The sequence below is a fragment of the Antedon bifida genome, chromosome 7 (assembly GCF_963402885.1).
Source record: "Antedon bifida chromosome 7, ecAntBifi1.1, whole genome shotgun sequence".
NCBI lineage: Eukaryota > Metazoa > Echinodermata > Crinoidea > Comatulida > Antedonidae > Antedon > Antedon bifida.
The window spans coordinates 176,090-201,812 of record NC_136232.1 but is presented as its reverse complement, the minus strand read 5'-3'; the positions used below and the strand labels follow the sequence as shown (position 1 = coordinate 201,812).

Sequence of the window (25,723 nt, the reverse complement as noted above, 5' to 3'; positions counted from 1 at the left end):
CCAACCCACATACCTTATGACCAGGATGTTATGGGTGCTGTTGAAAAAGGGAGAAGCGGGTTCTTTGAAATCGAACATTGGACAGAACAGACGTAAAACCAGACTACTAGTATAATATTAGCCGTAAATATCTGGTCAGTGTTATAAAATACCAGTTTATCACGTTTCCCGGTTTAATCTGCTAAGGATATACCTGAATGTACGTGTGTCAACAAGACTATATCAAAAAGTGTCAAGAACAATAAGAAGAGGGTTTATTAGACTAAATCTATTGTCGATACAATTATCTTATTTTAGAATTGGTTGATGTTATTAAACTAGATAGCTGGATTCAAGTGGAAGCGTGGTTTTAATTGCTTGTGACACCTGTATGCATAATACGTCCCGCTGACGGAAACAACTTCCAGCTAATATCAACTTGTTGGGACATAATGTCAAATTACTTGATCGAATTATATATTTATTACTAGTTTCAATACTTTGCATATGGGATATTTTTTGTTGGATTTGTTTATAAAACTTTAACCTGGAAAGTATAGACATTGGATATCATGCGAATGTTTGGTGATTGTGTAAGGATTGCATTTACGAACATACTATTTTCCGCAGTTATTTTATTCAATACCTTAACAGGAGTTCACGCATACTTAGATGGTAGTGTCGCAGAATGCACAGTGGAAGGAGAAGTAATAAAGTTGCCAATACTTGCTGGGAACCCATGTATTACTTGTATATGTAAGAATACAAAAGTAGTTTGTAGACAAGATAGATGTCCGGATTTAAACGGATGTGTATTGGTAGTAAGCAATCCCAATACGCAGTGCTGCACACAGTGTAAAAGTTGCTCGTTTAATGGAGAACATTATAAGAGTGGTGATGTTTGGTTTCCAACGTCCGATTCCTGCCAACAATTTCAATGTCAGCAAAGCATGGTGACCACATCGAGGGTACAATGTTTAACTCTATGTAATAATCCTATTTACATTGAAGGACAATGTTGTCCATATTGTGAAGGTTGTGTATATGATGGTTCCCGGCATAAAGACGGAGAGATATTTACAGCGTCAGACAACCCGTGCGTTCAGTGCAAATGTGAGGGGAAACACGTAACATGTACGCGGCAGGTCTGCCCGGTATTATCCTGTCCAAATGCACACCAACATACGCAGCCCGGGAACTGTTGTCCTTCATGTATAGTTCAAAGAAAAGTGTTCGAGTTGGGGAATAAATGTATTTATAAAAGTGATGTATTCGAAGATGGAGAAGTCATAACCGTTGATAAATGTACGCGCTGCACATGCGTAGATACAACATTTATGTGTCACAGACAAGTATGTCCAGATACATTACCATGTAGTGTGAGCGAACAAGTTATTGAATACGGGTCATGTTGCTCAACATGTCGCCGGAAGACGTGTCAAGTCGAAGACAAGATTTATCAGGATGGAGACACGTGGTTACAAAGTCCGTGTGAAAAATGTACGTGTACCGATCAGGGCGTCCTTTGTAGGGTTAGGAAATGCTAATCAGTGTTTTCTCCGGTCACCCGACCGAATTTGGACTCAAAATACTTGGTTTGTAAAAGCAAAGATAGAGTACATTTAAAATAAATTAAAAATATGATTTGTTGTAAGCAGTCAACACAGAGTTCATTAAAAATATAAACATAACCTAACTTAAAATAGCAACAATAAAAGCTGTTGCATGCTAAATAACAAAATGTATACAAACCCAACAACTGTAATAGAAAGAAATGTTAGAAAGTTTCACAAAAATCATTGTACTTAAGTTGTATTTAGAGTAAAAAATAAACTGGTATAACTTTAAATGATAGAATAATACCAAATTTGCATAAGAACAGAATGGAACAATTGAATATTTGTAATTTATTAAATGTCATACCAAATGTGAAAGTGAACAACACACATTAATCGAATGTACGAAGATATGACATAGATTTATATGAGTGTACTACTGCATTACTTTTAATAATTACAATTATTGCAGCTATAGAAAACTTGTTGTATGTAAATGAACTGATCTCATTATTTTTATTTTGTATTTATAAGTTGTACATATTAGCTAATAAAAAAAAGAAGATAAAAATGATTAAAATAAGTAAAAAATTTGTGTACAAAATATCTTTGTGGGGAGCCTGTAATCTTTTATTAGTCGACAGGTTATGAGCAAAAAAAAAAGTCCAACTATAAAGATAAAGGTACTTCTTGTGTTGTTATTATTCACTCATATCATCACAACATTGGTGCTGTAAGCTGCTGGGTATCTAATTTACTGTAACATAAAAATAAATACAGTACTTCTACGAATTCCACTAGTGAAATTTACTTGAGGACATCAGAAAGAGATCTTTGCCATTCTTCCTTGCAAAGTCTAGGCCTGGCTCAGTGTCTTCTGATTGCTTTGGCTGCAGAATTATGAAGGTGAGAGTAATACGTCTGTCTGATTTCAGCAGTCGATGATTGTCCATGTGGTGGATATATCGACAGGCCTTTACTGCTCCGAGTTGAAACTCCTTGTCGACAGTGTGAAACCAAAGTATATAAGGCGAAAATCACTCCTGTACCTTTGGTCGTCAACCATTTATGCCTGCATTTCAATATTCTCTCCAAACTTGATGCTTACTCGTAGCCTTTACATACCCTTCACACTCATTCTTGAACATCATAGTTAAAAATTATTAGTAACATTAGTAATATTATTATTTAATTACAAAATATTGTGCTGTACATACCTGATCAAAGACTGGTTGAAGTTCATAACAGTTTTGAAAAAGAGATGCCCTGGCAAATATGTAAAGACCAAGACGTGCTCGGGACATGGCGACAACTAGACGACGAACATCCCTTTAAAAAGCAAGCAAAAGAGATAAATAAATTGATTTTCTAGTTTTAAAAAATGACACACTTCTAGCCAGATTTTCTAAAAAAGGTATGGGAGCAACTTTAATAATAATTGATTCGGGTTTACAACCTCTGTGAAACTAAATATTTGTTCTTTAAACACACCATTGTTTCTTATCTGTCAAAGACTCCAATATTCACTGTAATTTTGCTTGAAAACTTGGTTATGCAATTGTTGCTGTATATGTTATATAACCATAGACATAGGGTTAGAGAAGAGAGAAGCATAGCGGAATTAACATCAACGTTAAGGCAATTCTCTCCATGGTTAGAAAGGCTAGTATTATCAAAAAAAAAAAAAACGATAATAATAATAATAATAATACATTCTTTTTATAAAGTGCTAGAACAATGAATATTATTAACTTACCGTAAATGTCCAACTGTTTTTGTTCTTACTAAGGAAAGTAGTATATAATCATTCTGTTGACCCTGAAAGCGATCTACTGTTGTTATCTGGAAAGAAAACAGACAAAACACATTATTCTCTGAAATTGAGGGAAATCAAATGATTATCAAGTGAATTTAGGTATCACTAGATAGATTCAAGGTCTCTGACCACACTCAGCAAGCAGCCAAACATTGCTGAGGTAGGTCGCTTTGAGTTAATAGACAAAGTTCCCAAGCAAAATTTATTGTTTCTTCATGAAATCAAGTGAATATAGAGACCAGTATATAGATTCAAAGCCTCTGAAAATTGGCCTCTTGAACACTTATGATTCAGCAAGCAGACGATAACCAAACATGGCTGTAGAGGGGACTATTAAAGACTTATGCTTATATATAAATTTCAGGTTTTATTGCCTAGTCACATAAACTGAGAATTACGAATGCAGTTATGTGGGTTTTTGTCTAGGTTTGGTAGTTTCTTTGATTTAGCACTTTGGTGGATATGTGTGCAAACAAATCTTATTATTAAGTAAGATCACATACCTTGTTTGGCTCACCAATCAGAGGATTACTCCCACACCGTTGCTTGATGACATCACGAATCAAATGTTTCTGACCATTGTACGTTGTCAAAATAGAAATCTTATCAGCGGGATAACCTTGAAGACGCATGTACATGAAAAGCGCCACAACATATTCAGCTTCAGCTAAATTCTACAAAAACAAATATATATTGTATTGTTCAATGTTTTTAGTTTACATTGCTGTATTATAGTTAAAAATTATCGTAACTATATTCATTTGGTACCAACTTTAAATTTAGACTATTTTTAACTCTATGGATTGAAATAATTGTAGTCTTTTTCAGCTTCTGTAGGAAGCAGGCTTATTATGATGGATGCACATTATTATAATCTATAAACTCTAAACAGACTTTAATATTTTTGCACATGGTTTCAAACTTGACTTGAAAAACACAATGTTTAAGTATATGCCTTTTATAATAAAGACAATAAACAGAAGTAAACCAAATATTCATGCTAACTAAAATTAAAGTATATATTTACCTGGTAAAAGTAGGGGTTTGGTTCGGACTCGCCGACCCCATTAAAATCTACCACATTGATTAACTGATAATCAAAGACAAGGCCAGCATTAGCCTTTTGAAATTCATCCTGTAACTGTACATGGGGTAGATTGCCTAGCTTCTTGTAACGCCAACTGTACAAAGCACACAAACTGTAAAAGTAAAAACAATCTATTACAAATATGCAACCTTCATTATAAACATTTCTTCTTTATACTGGGAAAACTGTTTTCTCAGAGTTCCCAGTGTACAGGAGCATGATCAGCACACTAGCAGACACTCCATAACCCAAGTTTTTTATCGTGCATATGAGCAATGCATACACACGGGTATAACAGGTCTTGCAGCCTGTGTGGACGACGCACACAATATTCATATCGCAGAGCTTCCATTAACATCGCGCATTCATTTTTCTACGGCAGGGGCCGAGATGAACCAGTACACCAGGGTAACCCCTACTCTTCTGAAAGATGAACTGGATTCTTTAAAGTGTACATGACACACATGTGTACATTGGACCTCCTGATTTTTATTCAAGAAGACTTGTACTACCACACATAACCTTGGTCGAAGAGAAACTTGATCCTTTTTTGATTTTTTTTTACTATGTTTTGGTCTAAAATAACTGCTCGACCACTCAAATCTTTACAATTCTACTTCGAAATGGTTGTACACATGAAGAATCAGTCAAAATACAGATGTCAAAATTTAGTCCAACATGTGTAAAATTAAATAGAATATTTTACTCTTGGGAATCATAAAAAGTACAAGAAATAAAATATACTGTACCTGGACCTAGCTCTACCCTGGGCATCAAGATCTACTGTTGGAACGCCAAGACGAACCAGTCTGGTAAACAAAGACTGTTCCATATTGGAGTATTTCTGGAATGCCATGTTCTTGATTACTGGTGGCAGTTGGTGATGATCTCCAATCATAATCCAACGTTTTAAACGATTAAAACCATCCTCAGGATTCTACAACAAAAAAACCAATAAAAAAGGTAATTATAATAATAGTATTCAAATTAGGTTGGTTGGATAGCATTATAAATGTATAAAGTAGAAAACAAAAACAATATAATTATACATAGTTTTAATAATCTCATTTATACCCTTTCTCACCGCCTAGCAAAACTCTAGTGTCTGTACACACCAGGGTGTGAACCTACATAACACCGGTGTTGAAGACCTGATGTGAGTTAATTACCAACTTACTAAAAACCCAAAATATTCATTTATTCATTTAAAACTAAATTATCCCGTAAAGAAATTCTGTTTGCCTTATCAACTGTACATATCAATGGTATAAGAACTTTGAAAATTGCGAAAAACTATAAAATAATCCATGATCGTTGCATTATAATGGGTTTGCATATAATAAGGTCACATTGATTTATTCCACTTTGTAAAGCTCTGTCTATACTATCAAACTATTTTGTTTGATGTGCCCAAATATGTTAGTGATATGACATCATCATGTCCATATATGAGCACATCAAATTTGTTGTCGCATACAGTTTGATAGTGAGACAGAGCTTAAGTTTTAATTTAAAATGTACCTGTAGTAACAGAGGGACAAATGTCTCAATCTCTAGGATCTGGGCTGCCTCTTCCATCAGAATGTTGTCATATTTAAACCCGGCTTCTACAAGGTCTCGTCTTTTGAGGGCAGCATGCGTACATGTCATTGCTATTATTTTCGCCTCCTTGATTAATAGATACTTTGACCTATCTAGGCCACTCCTTAGCAGCTCAAAGGCACGAAACTCCTGCAAGGTAAAGATTTATTAATTATGATTCTGTCTATCAACACAATATCTTGAAATTACTGGTAGTGTAATACAAGCAGCAAAGCGCACCGTTGGAGATACTACCAGAGCCACTATAAAGTTGACACCATTGGTGCAAGCCAACAAAATCAAAATGCGGTCTCTGGTCAGAAGCCTAGTTTGGAAACCTGATTGGAAAAAACTTTATTGTTTTACCACAGTACAATAATTACATAAACCATACTCTAAGGCAAAAAATACAATATAATGTTAGTAAGTTTTAATTACCTCAAGCTGTTGGAAAATCTTCTTGATATGCCGGTAACAACCCTAGAAAAGGCAACGCAATAAATACATTATACAAAGAAGTTGTTCATTTTCAACAAAATCGCCATTATTAAGACTGAGGTTTGTGGGCAAAGTTTATTTTCTCCACAACAATGAAATCTTAACTGGAGAGGATATTTTGTGATTCTGTTGAATGAGATTGAGTTGTTCTAAAAGGTTGTTTCTGAAAGGAACTAAACACAAGAAAAAAAATGGGTATGAGTAACCTTGACCTGTTGTGATCAGGCCAATGTCACGTCTCACTAGTTTCTCTTATAGCTATATACATATATATGCGGTTTGGTAACTAGTTACAATCAATTTCATGTTAACATAAGCTAATACAAACTGGATCTTTTATTTCTGTTCAGTTGCTTCAAAGCACAATTTGTGCTTTTGAGTTTAGTTATTTTCAAGTCCAGGTCAACACAAGCTTATCTTATCAGTACAGCAACTTGTGTGAACATTTGCAAATTGCAATTTGAAATTAGGAAATCTTACTTCAGCAATGTCCATATCCTCTTCATAAGTGATTCCCTTGAATAAAGGCTGCGGAGCATTGGCAAAGTACTTATGAAATGGGAAGTGTTGTTGAATGCCACTACATTCTCCAGGTTTTTTCCGTATCAGACTTAAAAACTTTTCCCATCGAGCAACAACCTAATAAAATAAAAGTAACAAAAATGTTGTTTAAAAACAGTGCTATGAGAAACCTATGCATCATCACATCTCTACTAATCCATCCCTCAGATACAGTCAACTCTCACAATAGGCCTAATGTCTCATTTTCTGGCAAGTCTGGTTTGTACCTGATAGAGAAAGAAGTGACTAGCCGTTTCACAGGTGTAGGCTACATCTCCAGACACTGATAGACTCTCTTGCAGACGTTCAACTTCTTGCAGTAGTTCCAACCGCTGACCCAGAACATAGTTCACACGTCCATACCTAAATACATGAGGGGGTAAGGTTCATAAACACACAATGCACTATAACAGATTTAACTATCAATACAGAAATATCAATTATCAAACAAATACCTTGTTCATTTGATCAATTGATTTGTTTATAGATTGTATTGAACAAATAAATTTCTGCCATATACAATACAAAGAAAAAGACAAAACGAAATATAAAGGCAGGGAAAGAATAAACAGCTAGTTGGTCAACCCAGAACAGTGCACAGAAATAATTACATTTTACAATTAAAGCATCTACAAGAAAGCGACCAACTACAAATATTTTCAACATCAAAATGATTTAATTATTAAAAAATATTTAAATACCTGCTGAAGTCTTTTTCAGTTTCTAATCCCTCCTCACCATGTCCAAGACGTAGCAAATGTCTCTCATCTATATCAAGAGCCATAATCTTCTCGAATAATTGATTTAGTGCTTGATTTGAGTGCGTGACAATCAGAGTACGCTGGTCTGGGAAATTGTGGTAGATGTTAGAGATCACCTGAACAGCTACATCTGTTTTACCTGTACCAGGTGGGCCAACAACCTGTCATGAATATAAAAGGTACATTCAAATAAAAAATACAATACTGTTGCCTACAGTAAGGCCCAGTGGCTGTATTCATCGTTCACACACAATTGGTGAATACAACAGGATTAAAAAGAAAAATTTTTTTTTAAATATTTAATTTTTTTTTAATTAATTAAAAAAAAAACACTTTACTGATATCTAACTGCACTGCCCCTTGGGATAAAGATATAAGGTGTGTTTTTGGATCCCTTTCATAGCTAAGACTTTTTCGTGTTGGGACATGAAATGAGATTAAATCCTGCAGATAAGTTGGCACAAGTGAGGAATTACAATAGTCGAGTTGTGCAAAAACAAGACAACGTACAGCATACAGTGGGAGTATCAATACAAAATTCCTCAAAAGTCATCTATTTTGAATACATAGACAAATGTGGTTACTGAGTCAACACAACACGCAGCAGCACAGAAAGAATAAAAAAAAAATATCATTATAAGTAAGTTTTACCATTGTCAGTCCTGGTTGCATCCCTGCTCGGATTGCCTCTATTTGAGTGGGTGTAAATTGAATTGTGTTCCTATAATAGTAAAAAGAAAACAAACATATTACTAACAATGTACTTATTATTAATGTGACCACAGTTACAAGTTAACTATAACAACAAAGTTATAAAGGGTTTGAAGATCATAATTACGAACTGACATGTACACATATTATATGCCACTGTAAAAAGCCCAAACATTAGTGTGGTCCACATTATATAACTTTTTTTGCAATACAGTAGAACACGTTCTTGTGAAACGAACAAGGGAAAATATATGTTAATACTTTAGAAAATTCAAGGGAAACACCTATTCATTGTATTATACTGCATGTATAGTTCACTCAATAGCATCTTAAGTCATCTATTTTATTTCCTTTTGAAGGAGCTATGGATGCACTGTGTTTCAGAAGTATTAAAGTTAGACCACTTGAGGGTTTAATATATTTACAAGTTTTTTTATTCGAATTTTATAAATTTTAACTTTTTGTACTGTATATAAGAAGCTGGGAATTCTTGCTTACTAGCTATAGATCTTCAATGTCTCTTTAGAAGCCCCAGACGTTTTTTTCAAAACAAATAAACGAAATGAAATGAAAGTTGAAATATACAACATATAAATGTACAGGAATTAAATAATCATTAAATTCATTTGATTTTAAAGAGGTATTGTCCCCCAAAAATATGAAAAATGAAGATTAATAAAATCAGCTTTTAAATAGTCCATTTTTTAGTTTTAACAAAGTTAATCACTTCCGTAGAATAAAAAGACAAAATAAATTCAAACCAAAAACCCATTGCTGGCAACCAACTTTACTACTTTTTTCCCTTTAAAATACAGTTTTTTGGTCAAAGTGAATAACTATTATATGAAATTAAAATGGCATATTCAACAAAAATATTTAAAAAATATACGTTTTTCAGGGGGACAATATATCTTTAAAAATAAAGGTAGGCAAAACAACATTATACTTACTTTTTAGGTTGATTATAGGGATAAGGTCCTCTGTTAGGAATAACATGTGCCATCACTTCAATTTTCTTATCTTCTTTCTCTTCTTCCTTTTTCTTTTCATCTCTTTTTCTTTTTCTGCTTACATTTTTTATAGGGAATGTCAACCTTTAAACAAGTTTGCAAATAATGAATGTTTATGAGTTGGATGAAATAGTGCGTGTTTATTATCAGTATATCACTTTTTCATTAGGTAGGGTTAATTCCAAATGACATGTAATGCATAATTAATCAATCAAATTGCAAGAATACAATCGTGTTATATTAGTTAATATTATCTACAGTATTCATATAGTGACAAACTAATAAAGAAAAATAAGGAGCTAACTGGCATTATATGGCAGTCATGATATCATTATGGCTGCTGTGAGTTCTTAATCCCTAGAACAGGAGACAAATCAGTGCAGTTGTACAATCCAAGGGTCCTGGGTTCAAGTCTTCAGATTTCAGAACCTGACTCCCAAAGATTTTGTTTAAATGTTGAGTAATTTGTGTATATGTTAATGTTAAGGACAGTGAATGAATTCGCAATTTGCCTAAATATATACATTTAAAAAAAATCAATGTTTAACACAAATTTTGGTAATGTAATCTAATCCTATACCACCTAGAATTTAACAATCCAGATTTATCTATTTTCATATTCTGCACTGTCAACTGCTATAAAACTGATTGATCCATTATTTTTGGAGACTGGTGAATACAGTAAATAAATGATTGGAAACATGATTCTCTAGGACCAGAACGTGAACAAATGTGTATGTAACTGGTCACTTGACGTCCCCATAGTGCATCCCAGTGTGAACCAATGCTTAAAAGGGGAAACACTGTTAAGGGCCTTTCACACCTGTTCCGGAATATTTCTGGCAAATTAAATCGAACAATGTTTCGTTTTCATGCAGTTAGATGCATATCGATCGGGAACCATGCCAGAACTGATGTGAAAGGTCCTTTAATCAAGGTGACTTGTGGTTGACCTACTTGAATGGAGGCATAACATTGGATCCTGTACAGTTGACTTCATTGTTGGGAAAACTAGCTTTCACATGATCAACATTCAGAAACGTATCATTCCAGTCCAAAGTGGCAACCTGGTTGGGCAATCTACATAATGACAAAAAGGTAGTAGAAAAATTAATTTCATAGAACAAAAAAAAAACAAAAAAAAATCCGTAACAACCAGTTAAATCTATCTAGATAGATTGCGACCTTTCTCCACTGTAAGAAGCCTCCTACTAGATAAATTGTGACCTTTCTCCAATGTAAGAAGCCTCCTACTAGATAGATTGTGACCTTTCTCCACTGTAAGAAGCCTCCTACTAGATAGATTGTGACCTTTCTCCACTGTAAGACGCCTCCTACTAGATAGATTGTGACCTTTCTCCAATGTAAGAAGCCTCCTACTAGATAGATTGCGACCTTTCTCCACTGTAAGAAGCCTCCTACTAGATAGATTGTGACCTTTCTCCACTGTAAGAAGCCTCCTACTAGATAGATTGTGACCTTTCTCCACTGTAAGAAGCCTCCTACTAGATAGATTGAGACCTTTCCCCACTGTAAGAAGCCTCCTACTAGATAGATTGCGACCTTTCTCCACTGTAAGAAGCCTCCTACTAGATAGATTGTGACCTTTCTCCACTGTAAGAAGCCTCCTACTAGATAGATTGAGACCTTTCTCCACTGTAAGAAGCCTCCTACTAGATAGATTGAGACCTTTCCCCACTGTAAGAAGCCTCCTACTAGATAGATTGAGACCTTTCTCCACTGTAAGAAGCCTCCTACTAGATAGATTGTGACCTTTCTCCACTGTAAGAAGCCTCCTACTAGATTGTGACCTTTCTCCACTGTAAGAAGCCTCCTACTAGATAGATTGTGACCTTTCTCCACTGTAAGAAGCCTCCTACTAGATAGATTGAGACCTTTCTCCACTGTAAGACGCCTCCTACTAGATAGATTGTGACCTTTCTCCACTGTAAGAAGCCTCCTACTAGATAGATTGAGACCTTTCCCCACTGTAAGAAGCCTCCTACTAGATAGATTGAGACCTTTCTCCACTGTAAGAAGCCTCCTACTAGATAGATTGTGACCTTTCTCCACTGTAAGAAGCCTCCTACTAGATAGATTGTGACCTTTCTCCACTGTAAGAAGCCTCCTACTAGATAGATTGAGACCTTTCCCCACTGTAAGAAGCCTCCTACTAGATAGATTGTGACCTTTCTCCACTGTAAGAAGCCTCCTACTAGATAGATTGTGACCTTTCTCCACTGTAAGAAGCCTCCTACTAGATAGATTGTGACCTTTCTCCACTGTAAGAAGCCTCCTACTAGATAGATTGAGACCTTTCCCCACTGTAAGAAGCCTCCTACTAGATAGATTGAGACCTTTCCCCACTGTAAGAAGCCTCCTACTAGATAGATTGTGCTTATTTGTTTATTTTTACAGCTCAAGATGTGAATAAGAAATACAATGATCATTGCCTACCTAGAATAATGAGCAGCGCCAGGATCACCATAACCTAAGATGATGTCATGAAGCCAATCAGGAACGACCCAATCAGTGTTCATCAGGTCACGGATAGTCTCCAAAACAGCCTAAAATGAATAATGAATAGTTAATTTGTTACAAACTTGATACAGGCTGCCCAATTATGTAGGATTTAACGGATCATCTCGGATTAAAACTGCTTTACCTGATAGTGTATTCTGTTTAAGGGATAAATATAATAATAAAAATAATTTATCTTTAAAACCTTAAAATTGTTTTCTTTTGGTTTTCTTCTCATCATGATGTTGAACGATTCGTAGACGTCTGCACCACCTTCCGCAGTTGCAGACATGTCTCTTTGATACTGGTTTGGATCTAACCAAACACGGAATGTTCGAAAAGAGCCGTGAATTTCTGGTTTAGGCTCAGGTCCTAAAAATTTGAAAATATATGTATGCAATAATTAGGTCTTCAATATTATGAATGTCGGGCTGAGTCGTTAGGTCATGCGTACCTCTAAGGGCAGTCATGTCTAGGGGCAAGACAATTATAACGATGGTACAAAATGATTAAATGTATAAAATATAAAAATATAAAATAAAATATCTATATAATCAAGAGCAAATGTAAAATGTAGTGATTCTGACTGACATAACTACATAGCATATATTTATATTAAGGGGACAGGAAGGATAACTAATAAAATGGTACCACATCCTGATTGACCTTCCTTGGCAGATCAACCTCAGCAATGTATAGTGGTCTAGTGGGATGCAGGAGTGATGTTGTTTTGAGCATGAACATGCAGTGTTCGTCAGCGCTAACTGTATACAGTCAATAGCCACCATATGTGATCTAGTAATACGGTTACAAGGACCAGTACCAGTATCCGTAAGGGGTGAATCACCTATGTGAAATTTCTATGTACCTTCTTCAATAACTTTTCCATCATTGTCCAGCATGCCTTCTATTTCACAGCCTCTAACATACACTATACCAACATTTTCAACAAAATCTGCCTTGAAGTCAAAACGAGTGCCAATCTTCAGTTTTGGGTACACTGTTATCAAGAAGGCTACATCATGCTTTCTTAAACCTAATGTATTATAAATGAAAAATGAACAAACTTAGTGGAGATAAATGGTGCAATGACTTCCCAGTATACAAAAAATCCACATTTTCATAGAGTTATGGCATAACGGCTTGGGTTTGAGTTGAGCCTATCTGTACTATATGGCTTGTTAAAAGCAAGATGTTACTCTCACTGCCTTGTGGGACTTAATGCTGTTGATTGGTATAATGATAGAGGCATGGGTTTGAGCATGCCTGTGCCATATTGCTTTTAATGGGCAAAATGCTTTGTCACATTTTTTGGATAGGATGTAAAGATGTTGGTACATACAGCGCATGTTGAAGAACTTAGAATACTATTAGAAAAAGTAGGGTTATTGTCTCTGTTGTGCTGCTCCTGGTAGGCACTACACTGCTGGCTGCCATGGGTTTGTAGAGGGCCTAATGTGAGTTTCCTCAGTTAAACATGATGATGATTATTTACAGCATTGAGTAGATCCGACAATGTATTGAGTAAAAATAGTTGATAGTGTTTATTGTAATAACAACATACCTTCCCATTCTGACTTAATGTTTCTTCGTAGGTTAAGGGTCAACGTAACATCTGCCTTTACTTGTGATGGATGGTTTTCACCTATGTTAGGTTTTGATACCTATAATTAATAAGAGAACATTATAAAGTACATTGTAAATGTTATAATGTGATAGAAACAGTTATTATGACATCATCAGCTTCAATGTTAAAAAGTATATAAATTATAATTCTATTGTTATTCAGTAGTTGAATTTAGGAAATTTCTAATCAATTGGACACAAAAAAAAGGAAGAAAAAGATAAAAATTCTATAAATGAACAACTATACTCCAAATCAATAGGACAAAACGCATAGCTAAATAAGCAATTTAAAACGGCTTTGAAAAATAATATATAAATATATATATATTCTCTTACCTCAACAACTGAAAACGCTGTAATTGGCTGTAATAAGAAAAATATCAATTAATTTGTAAGTAATAATTTGTTATAAGTATTTACCATGTTTAGTGTGCCATGGATCAAAATTCTAATTACTTGCATCAATGATTGCCCAAGTCATCCTAGCTCAGTCCTTGACATATACACTATGGTTAGCCTGTCATAGGTTAGTGAACCAAAATGACAGTAGAGTCCTCCTTTACGACACACCTATTCAGGGGACATCCTATCAAGGGGACGCAAATATAGGTTTTAACGCTAAGGGCAATCCATATTAAGGGTCAAGTGTTTTGGGGTCCCGAAGGTGTCCCCTTAATAAGAGCTTTACTGTATTCAGTTTCTTGCTCTGGAGACATTCTAACCTATCCACCAAAGCATCAGCTGCCACCATTGGCTTCCCATTGGTTAATGCATCAGAATTAGGCTTTGTACATTAGCACTTATTCAAGAAATTCTAGGCCAACCCCCTAAAAAATATGTGCTGTTGTACTATTCTGTCTGTTATGTTGTATTGCATAAAAGCTAATCATTTAAACATTATGTTTTGAAAAAATGCTTACCTGAGCCATCCTAGCCCAACCCCCAAAGTATGGGCTACCGTCCTCTGCCTGCCATGGCTTCATACGATACAAGGCATCCTCAATGTCCTGCCTTATCTCATCTACACTCGGTAAATATAACAGTCAAAAGTTGTAGAAGAAATTGCAATACAGAAAAGATTTTGTTTTTACTTATTTTTTCTTGACGGGGTCCATTTAATGGTTGAATTCTTTAAATTATGTATGAAAAAAGAAAAATTACTTACATGTGGATTCAAGTCGAAAGAGATTAAAGTTGCGTAATAGGTAATCATGCAACGTCAAAAATTGCAGGTTTAATTTTGGAAGAGCCAAACAACCTAAAGAATAAGAAGATATTAATAAATAACATTGTCAAACTAGAGGGCACTCTACAAATACGTACCTCAACCTACAGTATAATTTTTATTAAAAATGTCACTCAAAAAGGGGTAAAAAAATGTTGTATGTCTTTTAGTAATGTGTGTGATTAAGTTAAGTTTAATTGTACTACAAACTAGTAAATAGAAGTATGGTGTAATGGGTATGCATTTACCTTCCAATTGTTGAGTCTCAGGTTCAAGCCCTGCCTAGGATAACTTTGTTTTTATTATTATTTTGGTTCTAGCGAACATGTATTATGATATCACAAAGAATACTTAACACTACCTTCTCCAGAATAGTACTGTGTGGGAACAATATTTTCATCCCAGAGAATTTCTTCTGTGGGATAGAGCGGTGTTTCATTAAGGGCTTGGATCTGTGATGGACGACGTTCATGACGTGAAACCTGCAGGATAACACAAATTAAAATATTTATAAAATGTACCATCTTGCGCTACCAGTTCAGCAATAAAGTATTTAGGTTGGTACAATTATGAATATTAGTTTTTAATATTTGTTTTTATGTCTAGATTTCCTAGGCCTAAACATATGGGCTACACAGTATTATAATATTGGGACAGAGTTGATCAGTTTCTGACTTCATTTGGAACAGAGTGGGAACTAGTTAGTGCAGAACTGAGTTGTCTTGAGACCCAGTTGACAAAATTCTAATCAAATTAAAATGCCACCATTAGTGTGAAGTGGAAAACAGACACTAAAGGATAAACAATTGTACCATTTAGATGGAACAAATTTAGTAAACTACAATATAAATTTAAAACATACCAACAAATTTAACAGAAACGAACGTTCAAGAGTTGTTTCTTCCTCTTCAGAAAGTGAGGGCAGTAGATTAATGGCAGCCGCAACCTCATGCAATTGTTGTGTACTGAAATAAAAAGGAAGAAACAAAAATTTACATAATTAACTAAACAAGTTCTTTATCTTAAATGCTTCGTTCCCACTAGAGACGCAACACAAGGACGTAGACGCAACATAAGTGAGCTGACCAATAACAATTTAAATATAATAAATATGAACATATGGTTCAAAATATAACTATATTAAATCATTAAATAGTACATACCTTATCATTAAATAGTACATACCTTATCATTAAATAGTACATACCTTATTATTAAATAGTACATACCTTATCATTAAATAGTACATACCTTATCATTTCAAAATGCTTTGTAAGTGACTTTCTTGTGTCTACATTGCCGATATTTGAAAGAGCAAAATGCTGTAGCTCTGGAATAAACTTGTATACAGTTCTTTGCAATAGACTCATACGGTCGTAGTGCCTCTCCGTCATTTGGTGGTCTGTCAGGGCGCTACCAGTTGAATCACTGATCTCAAAACCAGAATAGAACTTAAGCATATCTAGAAGCTGTGGAAATACAAAAATACATTAAAGCCTCATCTCATCATACCATTATTCTATACACTTCATGTACAGTATAGTTCTACAGTTTGAAAGTAGTTTCAGTTGACCGATTTCAATTCAAGTGTTCTTTATTTCCACATACACCACCCACAATACAATATGCTCTGTCTATACTAGCAAACTAGTTTGGCAAAAAAAGTGATGTGCCCAAATATGGTAGTGATATGCCCAAATATGGTAGTGATATGACATCATCATGTCCATATTAGGCAGATACAGTTTGATAGTGTAGACAGAGCTTTAGATCTGTGCTACCAAACAGAATTGACGAAGAGTAGGAAAACGAAGAGCATATGTGTAGGATTGAGCACAGGGCGGTGCATATCTTAGGGCGGTGCATATCTTAGGGAGGTGCAAATCTTAGGGAGGTGCATATCTTGGGGAGGTGGAACTAACTAATCTTAACAAATTTCCCTGTTAATTGACTAATTGTTTAGAAATGTGACTGTTTTAAACTGGACTATGATTTTGTTTGTTTATGCTTTTCATATCCTTTTTTTTAACCATTTATTTGTTGTTTTCGTTCTGTGTTTTATTTGTTTACTTTGTGTTCTTGTTATATTATGACAATACTGTAAATGTATGTGAAAGTCAATAAATGAATGTATGTTCCTATAGTTTACTCTTCAGATCTTGTGTTCTATTTTTTTTCTGAACCGTTGAACGCAGAAAATACTCCCGCTTCAGTAGGCAGGTACACATGTGACATAGAAAGGTAGAGGTTGTATAGCAGTATAAAAAGAAGGAGAAAAATTGACCAGATGACTATTTTTTGGAATTATGCTTTAAATAGAACAACTACTAAAAGTATACAAATCAAATAATTTGAATTGTCTTAAAAATTAGAATGGAGAATAGAACTTACCTCTGAAAACAATTTACCATCAGGACGTTTTAACAAAGACGACAGCATACAATGAACTACAACCTGACAATCGTCCATTACAACATTGAAGAAGCGCCTAGTTGGAAGTTGTGCCTGAAATAGTATTAACGTTTTGGTGTAATAAATTATAATCCAATTCACCTTTTACAGAAAGTAAGGTTTTCTCTAAATTTTGAATTCATTTTTACATAAGTTTAAGACATTTAGCGTTGAGATTATCATTATCATATATATTTTGGAAACTTTATTAAGTAATTTAACTGGTACATGCTTTACCTCTAAATCAACCAACAGTTCAACAAAACGTTCACAGTATCGTAATCTTTCATTTTTCACGTCTCCTACAAAAAAACAAAAAAAATATTTAGTTAAAGTTTAGTTATTGTCCCCCAAAAACATGAAAAATGAAGATTAATTAAGTTAGACTTTGAATAGGTTATGTTGTATTTTTAATCAAGTTAATCACTTCTGTAGAAAAAAATAATGATTTCACCTATAAAATGACAAAATTAATGGTTAAATTCAACCAAAAATCCATTGGCTGGCAGCCAATTTGACTATTTTTTTGCTTTAAATTACATTTTTTCAGGTAAATACATTTTTTTTCGATCCAATTTTTGGTCAAAGTGGATAACTATTACGTTACATTAAAATGGAATATTCAACAACATTTTTTTTTAAGAATTATTTTTTCAGGGGGACAATACATCTTTAATAATATTTAAGAAAAACAGATAATAAAAACAAATAGGAAAAAATATATAAATCCAAAAGTAAATTACTGAAAAAATGACAATGCTGTGAGTACAAGTGGCTGGATCTCAATGGAGATACATAATAAAATAAGCAAAAAGCTAAAGGTTAAATTAAAATAGCCAGAAAAATTAGCATTAGATTTTGGGCAACAGTAGCCCTTCATCAATGCAAGTGTTATAAGAATGTTTGTTTACTAACCTTTTTCTGGTATAGAATCTAAAACTTTGTAAAACCGTTGAATAAGTGAAGAGAGAAAATGTCTCTCAAAGTGATTCCTGTAAAAAAGACAATTTAAAAAAAATTAAAATATAGGCCCAATTGATCGCAACTGATCATGACTTTTGATATTACAAACAAGTAAAATCAGTGGTTTGTTTATTTGTATTGTTTTTCTGCACACATAACATTTACAATGACTAGTAAAAAAAAGTGTGCAGAAGGAGGCCAAAATAAGTTTGAAGACAAACGATAAGTTATGGCCACCAGATTATAAAATAAAAAAATATATATACAAAAATAAATACAATATTGGTATAGTAGTCCAGTTTAATATAGAAAGAAAGAGTATCAGGGATTTAATTGCCATAAGCTGCAACCAGAGACTTTGAACGAGGGAAGATTGGACAAGAGATTTAAGTGCATAATAAGGTCCATAAGTTCGGGCCATTGTAAAAAAATGATTTTCTTTTGAAATGAAATGTATGCTTTTCGGATAAAATATTAGTTTTGATAAAATCTTTACTGTAAAATACCATTGAAATAGAAGAATGTGAAATAAATAGATAGATCTAAATTAATACTTATAGTAACAGTTTTTAGTTCTTTTCTTACCTTTTTGTTGTTTCTTCATCAGCTTTGGCATCATTCTTCTTAACTACGTTCCAAAATTTTCTATATCGTTTGTCTTTTTTCAGTTCTTGCTCAAGACGAGCCTACAAAGTAAAACATTACCGTACATGATTTTGAAAAAAATTAGAGGGACTAAATTTGAATATTGAAAGATATTGAATTTGATATACAGGCAGTAGCATTATGTCCGAGTTATGGGTGTTGTGGGATTATATTCGAGCATGGTTATATATCATATACTGTATTTTTAAAATTATATAATTGAATTAGATTTGTTTTATAATGTTTAGGACACCTAATGTAGTTGGATATCAATCAGTGGTATATTTAAGCTGTTTTCTTCTAATGGAAATGTTTTTAATGTGTCGTAGGGTCTCACAGAAGAGCAGTGTTATAGTTGAAACATAACGAAAATTAATAAATAATGAATTAATGTGGACAAACAAAAAAGTTACCTTCACTTTTCTATTAATAACTGAAAATATATACAATATAAATATATCCTTACCGGTAAAAGAGAAACCCACATTGGTAGTGAAACCAAACGTTGAACTTGCTCACGAATCAAATCAACTCCCTGTGAATAAAATAATGACCATTGGTTGCATGATAAGGAATATCTCTCTTGAAACGTTTCCTGTCATTCAGACATTACAGTTTCAACGATTTGTTTCCATATTTTTCTGTTTCGGGTAGGATGGTTTGTTATTGTGCTAAATTCTACATTTTTTCCTTTTAAATTTTTTAAATATTTGGTTTATCCAGTTTTCTTTTGGTCTTCCTGGTGTTTTTACTTTTTTTTTCAGTTTCTTTCATTGCTTGTTTAATTGGTGTATCGTCTGGAAATCTAATTATACGTCCATACCATTTTAATCTTCTTCGTTTAATTATTTTACTCCATTCTTCTTGCTTTCTTATTTTGTATATTTTCGCGTTACTCTATCTATATATTTAATATTCATTATCTTTCGCAACACTAAGGAATATGGAATATGCTATTAATTAGTTTTTTTAATGATGCCAGAATAGAAAACTGTCTTACCAAGCTGTTGAAGCAATGCACAAGAAAAGTTAGCAGTAGAGTCTGTTCCTGGAGGCTAATGATGCTGGCCTCTTCTTCCAGGCTGAGATTTAAAACATGATTGAAGAATGCTGGGAAATGTTCTTGTTTATTTGTTACAGCCTGAAAATAAAATATTTTAAATCAAAATGAAATTCGGTATTTTGTATTTATATCATCCCATAGCCTATTTCACCCACTGCTGTGTAAAGGCCTCCTCCAGCTGTTTCCATTTAGTTCTGTTCCTTGCCGATCTTTCCCATGTTGCCATTTCCGTTTCCATGTATGTTGTTATGTCGTCACGCCATCTTCTTTTTTGCCGTCCTCTTCTTCTTCTCCCTGTCCTCGGCTGCCATTCATTCAATCTTTTTCGTCCATCTGTTGGCGTCTCTTCTGGCTATTTGTCCTGCCCATCTCCATTTGAGTTCTTTGATCTTTACCATGATGTCTTTGACTTTTGTTCTTTTCCGTATCTCACTATGCTTTACTCTGTCTCGTATTGATAGATTTACCATTTTTCTTTCCATCGCTCTTTGTGTTGTTATCAATTTTTGTTCCATCTCTTTCGTTGTTGCCCATGTCTCTGCCCCATAAACTATAGTTGTTAGAACACATTGATTGTACACCCTGCTTCTTAGTGACATGGGAATGTCTTGGTCGGTCAGGATATGCTTGTGCATCCCGAAGCTTCTCCAACTTGCTTTTACACGTGTTAATATCTCCTCCTCTGTGGTGTTGACCATTTGTATTTGTATGTATCATTATCTACTAAATTCGGTATTTTGTATTTATATAAAGGTCAAGGGTCGCTGATGTGTAGCATGACTCTCTTTCCGAGCTCTGATACTTTTCGACTTTTTACCGATAATTTTCATTGATTTTCTAAGATCTGTTTAACTAATTTACAAGAATACAACATTCGAAGTGACAGAGATCCGTTATGTTATGCAGTTTGTTTAATATTGTGGTTTTTCAAGTGATAATTTTTGTAGGCCTAAGTAAGGCCAGTGTGTTAGCTGCACCACAGGAACGAGCTAACCAACAACACAGCGGTTACGGTCATTTGAATATGGCGCATGTTTATCGTTCCATTGTTCGCGAAAACAAGCTTAGCTATTCTAAAGCTGAACTACTATCGCTACGTTATCAAACTACAAACCAAAATCAATACTCGGATATTATTATAAACAAGATTATAGCATTCAACAATTCAGTTCTATTAAAGAAGAAATGGTTTCGCCGTCGCCGAGGAAAACGAGGAGGGAAGAACAGTAGGAGGCCACCCAGTTGTGATGTTTACACATATAATCTTCAAAACTCATGCCCCGTTATTATTGGAAATAGACCGTTCAATCAAACAAGCCGAATTCAAATGATCAATTTGGACTACACAAATACCGGTATTCACTTTGAACATTTAAGGTATCTTTCGCGTTCTATTACGGATTACACCCGAGATCCACATCTGTCTTTCGCTACAGTGAATACGCAGTCCATCCGCAACAAGATTGGTGAATTTATACATCACATCACAATAAACGATTACGATATCTGTACGGTCACTGAGACGTGGTTATTGGAGAATGATGATGCACACAGGGCAGACCTCAACACATGTGGCTATACATTCCTTGATAAACATCGCATAGACAGACGCGGAGGAGGAACAGGAATTATATTCAAGGATTGTCTAAATGTCAATCAACTTAATTCAGGCGCAAAATCGTCTTTTGAATTTTCCGAATGGAATTTCGTGGACACAACCCTACACACCACTTTCGTTGTCATCTATCGCCCGCCTTACTCCACCGTCAGACCCATTAGTACTGCCACCTTCTATGATGAATTCGCAGAATATGCTTCGGATATTCTATCGTTACATAGTTCTGTAATATTTTCGGGTGACTTCAACATTCATATGAACAGCAGCAATGACCCGGATAAAATAAAATTCGACGATGTACTTGAGTGTTTAAATCTTGATCAACACGTGTCTCTCCCAACACATCGTTCGGGAAATACTCTTGATTTGCTAATAACGAGGGGTAAGGACACTCTTTGTGTAACCGAGCCCGCTTCAAATTATTACATCAGTGACCATTGTTTTGTAGAGACTATTTTATCGAGACCAAAACCGAAATGTTACCGTCAAAAGAAAAAGTTTCGAAAGATAAATAAAATAGATCACACAACTAGTTCAATCGCTCGTGCTGTCACATATTGATTACGCCAATGCATTGTATTATGGTCTACCTGCTAATACCCTTGCTCCAATGAAGAGGTTACTGCACCAAGCTGCGAAAATAATTGTCAGGAAAGGTCGGTATGACAGTGCAACTAACGCCATGCGATCCTTGCACTGGCTTCCGATGTCTCATAGATGTCAATTCAAAATAGCGTGTCTTGTATGGCGTTCGCTTAAAGGTTCCGCTCCAAGTTACCTGAGAGATATTCTTACTGTGCGGAATGTTTCTCGCAGTACTCGTTCAAGCACCAGCAATTATAACCTGACAATCCCACGAACTAAACGAAAGACATTTGCTGACCGTTCGTTCGCCGTAGCAGGACCCAAAATTTGGAACAGTTTACCAAGTCACATTAAACACTTAGACGACTATAATCAGTTTAAAAAACATTTAAAAGCACTATATTTCAAACAATGTTACGATACTAATTGATGTGAAGCGCCGCTGATTATAATTAAATGTTGTATAAATGTGCGCTATACAAGTAATAATAATAATAAATAAATAATAAAAGCTGTATAATTTCACTATTACAGCAACCAACAAAAAATTAAAACAGCAGAATAAACTTTTAAGTATGATTTTAGCTTGAATCAAAGAAAGTTATTAATAACAGTTAAATGGTTAAGACAGAGGTGCTGTTTACCTAAAGAGCAAACACTTTAACAGGTTCGAGGCTAAACTTGTTCCTAGCATTGCTAATATGAACAGAATATGAAAGATTTTTTACCTGCCAAGCTGGGACTCCTTCTCGAAATTTTTCATTGATCAATACCGCCACTGACAAAATGTGGGCTTTGGAAGACTGCAATGTAAATTTAAGAAAAAAAATAAACAGAATACATAAATAAGAGAAAGCCATTTGAATGCTAACAGTTAAAATGTACTAATTTACATACTATTTTGGGAACTGGTAACTCTTCCTTTTTGAGTAAATTAGGTTTAGAATATTATTAAAGATAAGACCCTTTCCCTACATTTTTTTCATACTCTTAGGTGGGCTTCTTTTTAAGATGGGCTTCTTTTCCAGATTACTTTTGCAGACCAAAGAGGGGGCTTCTTTTCGAGATGGGCTTCTTTTTTATACTGTACTACTTTCCCTAAAGCAAATTTCTAATATTAAACAGTCCATCAGAAAAATGAATTATAGATTTTGAAAACTTGTGAGCTAAACGAGTGCATCCCTCTAGATAAATTATTTACCTTTGTTGGATCATAATTAGGCCACAAGAAGTTCTCTAAATACTGACTAAACTCTAACAACATGACACGCCGAATAGCAAATCTAAAAAAAAAACAACAAAATATGAATGAATAAACATAAAATAAACTAATTAATAACATGTTAATAATTATTGAAGAATTTCATTTAGCTTTTACATTGTTTGGATGACAACATTTTTTTTTTAAACTTACTTACTTAGAATATTTCGACCTCTAGATCTTTTATCAACTGACTATTTGTGTTAGACAGCTTGGTCACAATGTCATCTCCGATCTACAAGGTATGACATCATCAACATCAGATGACGTCATGACCACTAGGCTGAACACCAAGTTATCATCGGGCACTTTGATATACTACTGTAGTGTAAAGGGCTTATAAACGATTGTATTAAGTTCATTATTAACCATTATTATTAGTTTTATCTTTGATTCTGATTCTAAGTAAGTACTAAGTCAATTACATTATTAAAAAAAAAATTTTATCATCCAAACAGTTAATAATGGACTTTAGATTTTCACGTCGACTGCTACACATCTAAAAGTCCCTATTGTTTGAGAACAACTTACTTTGTCTTGACCAATTCATTTAAATAAACATCTTCAACAACCTGAAAAAAACAAAAATAGTTACTAAGAATATTAATACTATACTGCATATAAAAGTGAATCTATGCTTTACAGAACTATCAATGGTGAAGGTGACCTCTATCTTACTTTTACTACTGACACCAGTTTATTCTATTTAGTTCAATTTTCAATAATTTAATTTAATAAATCTAATACATCCCAAAGCAAAGAACAGTAAACCAAATACAGAGCATGTAGTGTATTCTTAAATTTTAAAGTTCAGAGTATTTTCATTTTGGGGCAAAGTTCTTTTCATGTTTAAAATACTTTGCTTTTTAAAAATAATCTGCTACATGTCCAACATTCTTTTTTTTTGGTTTTCAAAATTTTTAAAATATTTTTTTCTGTAGATTTTTATTTTCAACATATATATTTGTGTGCTTTACATATGGTCAATAAACTTCTTATATCAACAAAATAAAATTGTAATCTATTTAAATAAAGGGAGTTTACCTTTGGATCAAATGGCTGTAATGGTATTGGACTATTAGGAGCCCAAAAACGGCTAGCCAACTGTGTCAAAGAATCTGAAATAATCTGGTTTACAGTAGGCGCTGGACCTTGCTTTTTTGTACCACTCATTATAGCTTGCCTTAAAAAAAAATACAGATGTTTACTGGCAAAAAGTTACCTAATGGGTGGAGATTCCACTTTTTATTTTTATTCATTTATTTACCATTATGTAAAATATACAGAGATGAGTTGGGCAGGGACTGCTTACAAATGATTACTATAACTACAAGAGTCAGCAGTCCCATGATCTTAACTAAAAATAATAAATTTATAATAAACAATATATTTAGACATGATATATATATAAAAACAATTATTATATACATAATAAATAAAACAAAGTTTATGAACAACTACATGACACACTTTTGACTTTGTAAAACAAAGAACTATTGATAGAGTTCAGATAAAAGAAAACAAATTATAATAACTGAAGGGTCAGTCTAATTACCGAAAACAACCGAAAATAACCGAAAACAACCGAAAACAACCATAAACAACCGTAAACAACCGAAAACAAACCGAAAACAAAATAAAAAAATCTAAATACCGAAAACAAATTTGTATAATATTTTTGTTAATATCGCCCTCTATTGATGGGTGTTTCTAAAGCTAAGACCATACAGAGAGAAAACCGCGCGCGCAAAAGCCAAGGAAAACCCTACGAAATGGTAGTGTGCACAAAATACAACTCAAAATCGTACAAATTCAATGAAATACACCGTAGACTATATTTACTTACAAAATCTATAAACACATTTCGTTTTTAGTCTTTTCAAAAACAAAGCATTTGACCTAACTTTGCGTTTTCGTCCCCGGTTTTCGTCACTTAAGTTAATACTGAAGTGATTAAGGATAAAAACGTTATTTACTCGACTACGGTAATTTTACTGAATAGATTTTATTGTGAATCCTTTATCGTGAGCTGGTTTTAAGTATACTTTATAGTCCCTAATATTATCAGTATTCTTAAAAATATCATTTTTGTATTATTATCTTTGAAAATCTATAATTAAATTGATCATGATTATAAACCATAGTCAATTTACTTTCTATACTATGGATTAACGTGAGTCACAATCATTGTGACTGTGAGGAGTAG

General features: G+C 34.0%; 1 protein-coding gene across 1 annotated transcript in view; it reads right to left on the bottom strand.

The window, feature by feature from the left end:
- Window positions 1-25,723, bottom strand: part of LOC144848020 (RNA helicase aquarius-like) — a 30,933-nt gene that overhangs the window by 4,122 nt on the left and 1,088 nt on the right. The window contains exons 2-34 of the mRNA XM_078704680.1: window positions 24,562-24,700; window positions 24,049-24,089; window positions 23,458-23,539; window positions 22,985-23,059; window positions 19,991-20,131; window positions 19,457-19,525; window positions 18,931-19,031; window positions 18,298-18,374; window positions 17,620-17,684; window positions 17,323-17,436; window positions 16,183-16,400; window positions 15,794-15,896; window positions 15,293-15,413; window positions 14,872-14,964; window positions 14,627-14,727; window positions 14,043-14,069; window positions 13,645-13,744; window positions 12,949-13,116; window positions 12,286-12,452; window positions 12,018-12,127; window positions 10,518-10,640; window positions 9,501-9,644; window positions 8,491-8,560; window positions 7,780-8,000; window positions 7,306-7,441; window positions 6,998-7,156; window positions 6,458-6,499; window positions 5,960-6,169; window positions 5,188-5,375; window positions 4,379-4,550; window positions 3,855-4,025; window positions 3,292-3,377; window positions 2,753-2,864 (exon numbers count right to left, since the gene is read on the bottom strand). Coding sequence (XP_078560806.1) covers window positions 2,753-2,864; window positions 3,292-3,377; window positions 3,855-4,025; window positions 4,379-4,550; window positions 5,188-5,375; window positions 5,960-6,169; window positions 6,458-6,499; window positions 6,998-7,156; window positions 7,306-7,441; window positions 7,780-8,000; window positions 8,491-8,560; window positions 9,501-9,644; window positions 10,518-10,640; window positions 12,018-12,127; window positions 12,286-12,452; window positions 12,949-13,116; window positions 13,645-13,744; window positions 14,043-14,069; window positions 14,627-14,727; window positions 14,872-14,964; window positions 15,293-15,413; window positions 15,794-15,896; window positions 16,183-16,400; window positions 17,323-17,436; window positions 17,620-17,684; window positions 18,298-18,374; window positions 18,931-19,031; window positions 19,457-19,525; window positions 19,991-20,131; window positions 22,985-23,059; window positions 23,458-23,539; window positions 24,049-24,089; window positions 24,562-24,690 — 3,936 coding nt within the window. The 5' untranslated portion in view covers window positions 24,691-24,700. The remainder of the gene's footprint in view (window positions 1-2,752; window positions 2,865-3,291; window positions 3,378-3,854; window positions 4,026-4,378; window positions 4,551-5,187; window positions 5,376-5,959; window positions 6,170-6,457; window positions 6,500-6,997; window positions 7,157-7,305; window positions 7,442-7,779; window positions 8,001-8,490; window positions 8,561-9,500; window positions 9,645-10,517; window positions 10,641-12,017; window positions 12,128-12,285; window positions 12,453-12,948; window positions 13,117-13,644; window positions 13,745-14,042; window positions 14,070-14,626; window positions 14,728-14,871; window positions 14,965-15,292; window positions 15,414-15,793; window positions 15,897-16,182; window positions 16,401-17,322; window positions 17,437-17,619; window positions 17,685-18,297; window positions 18,375-18,930; window positions 19,032-19,456; window positions 19,526-19,990; window positions 20,132-22,984; window positions 23,060-23,457; window positions 23,540-24,048; window positions 24,090-24,561; window positions 24,701-25,723) is intronic.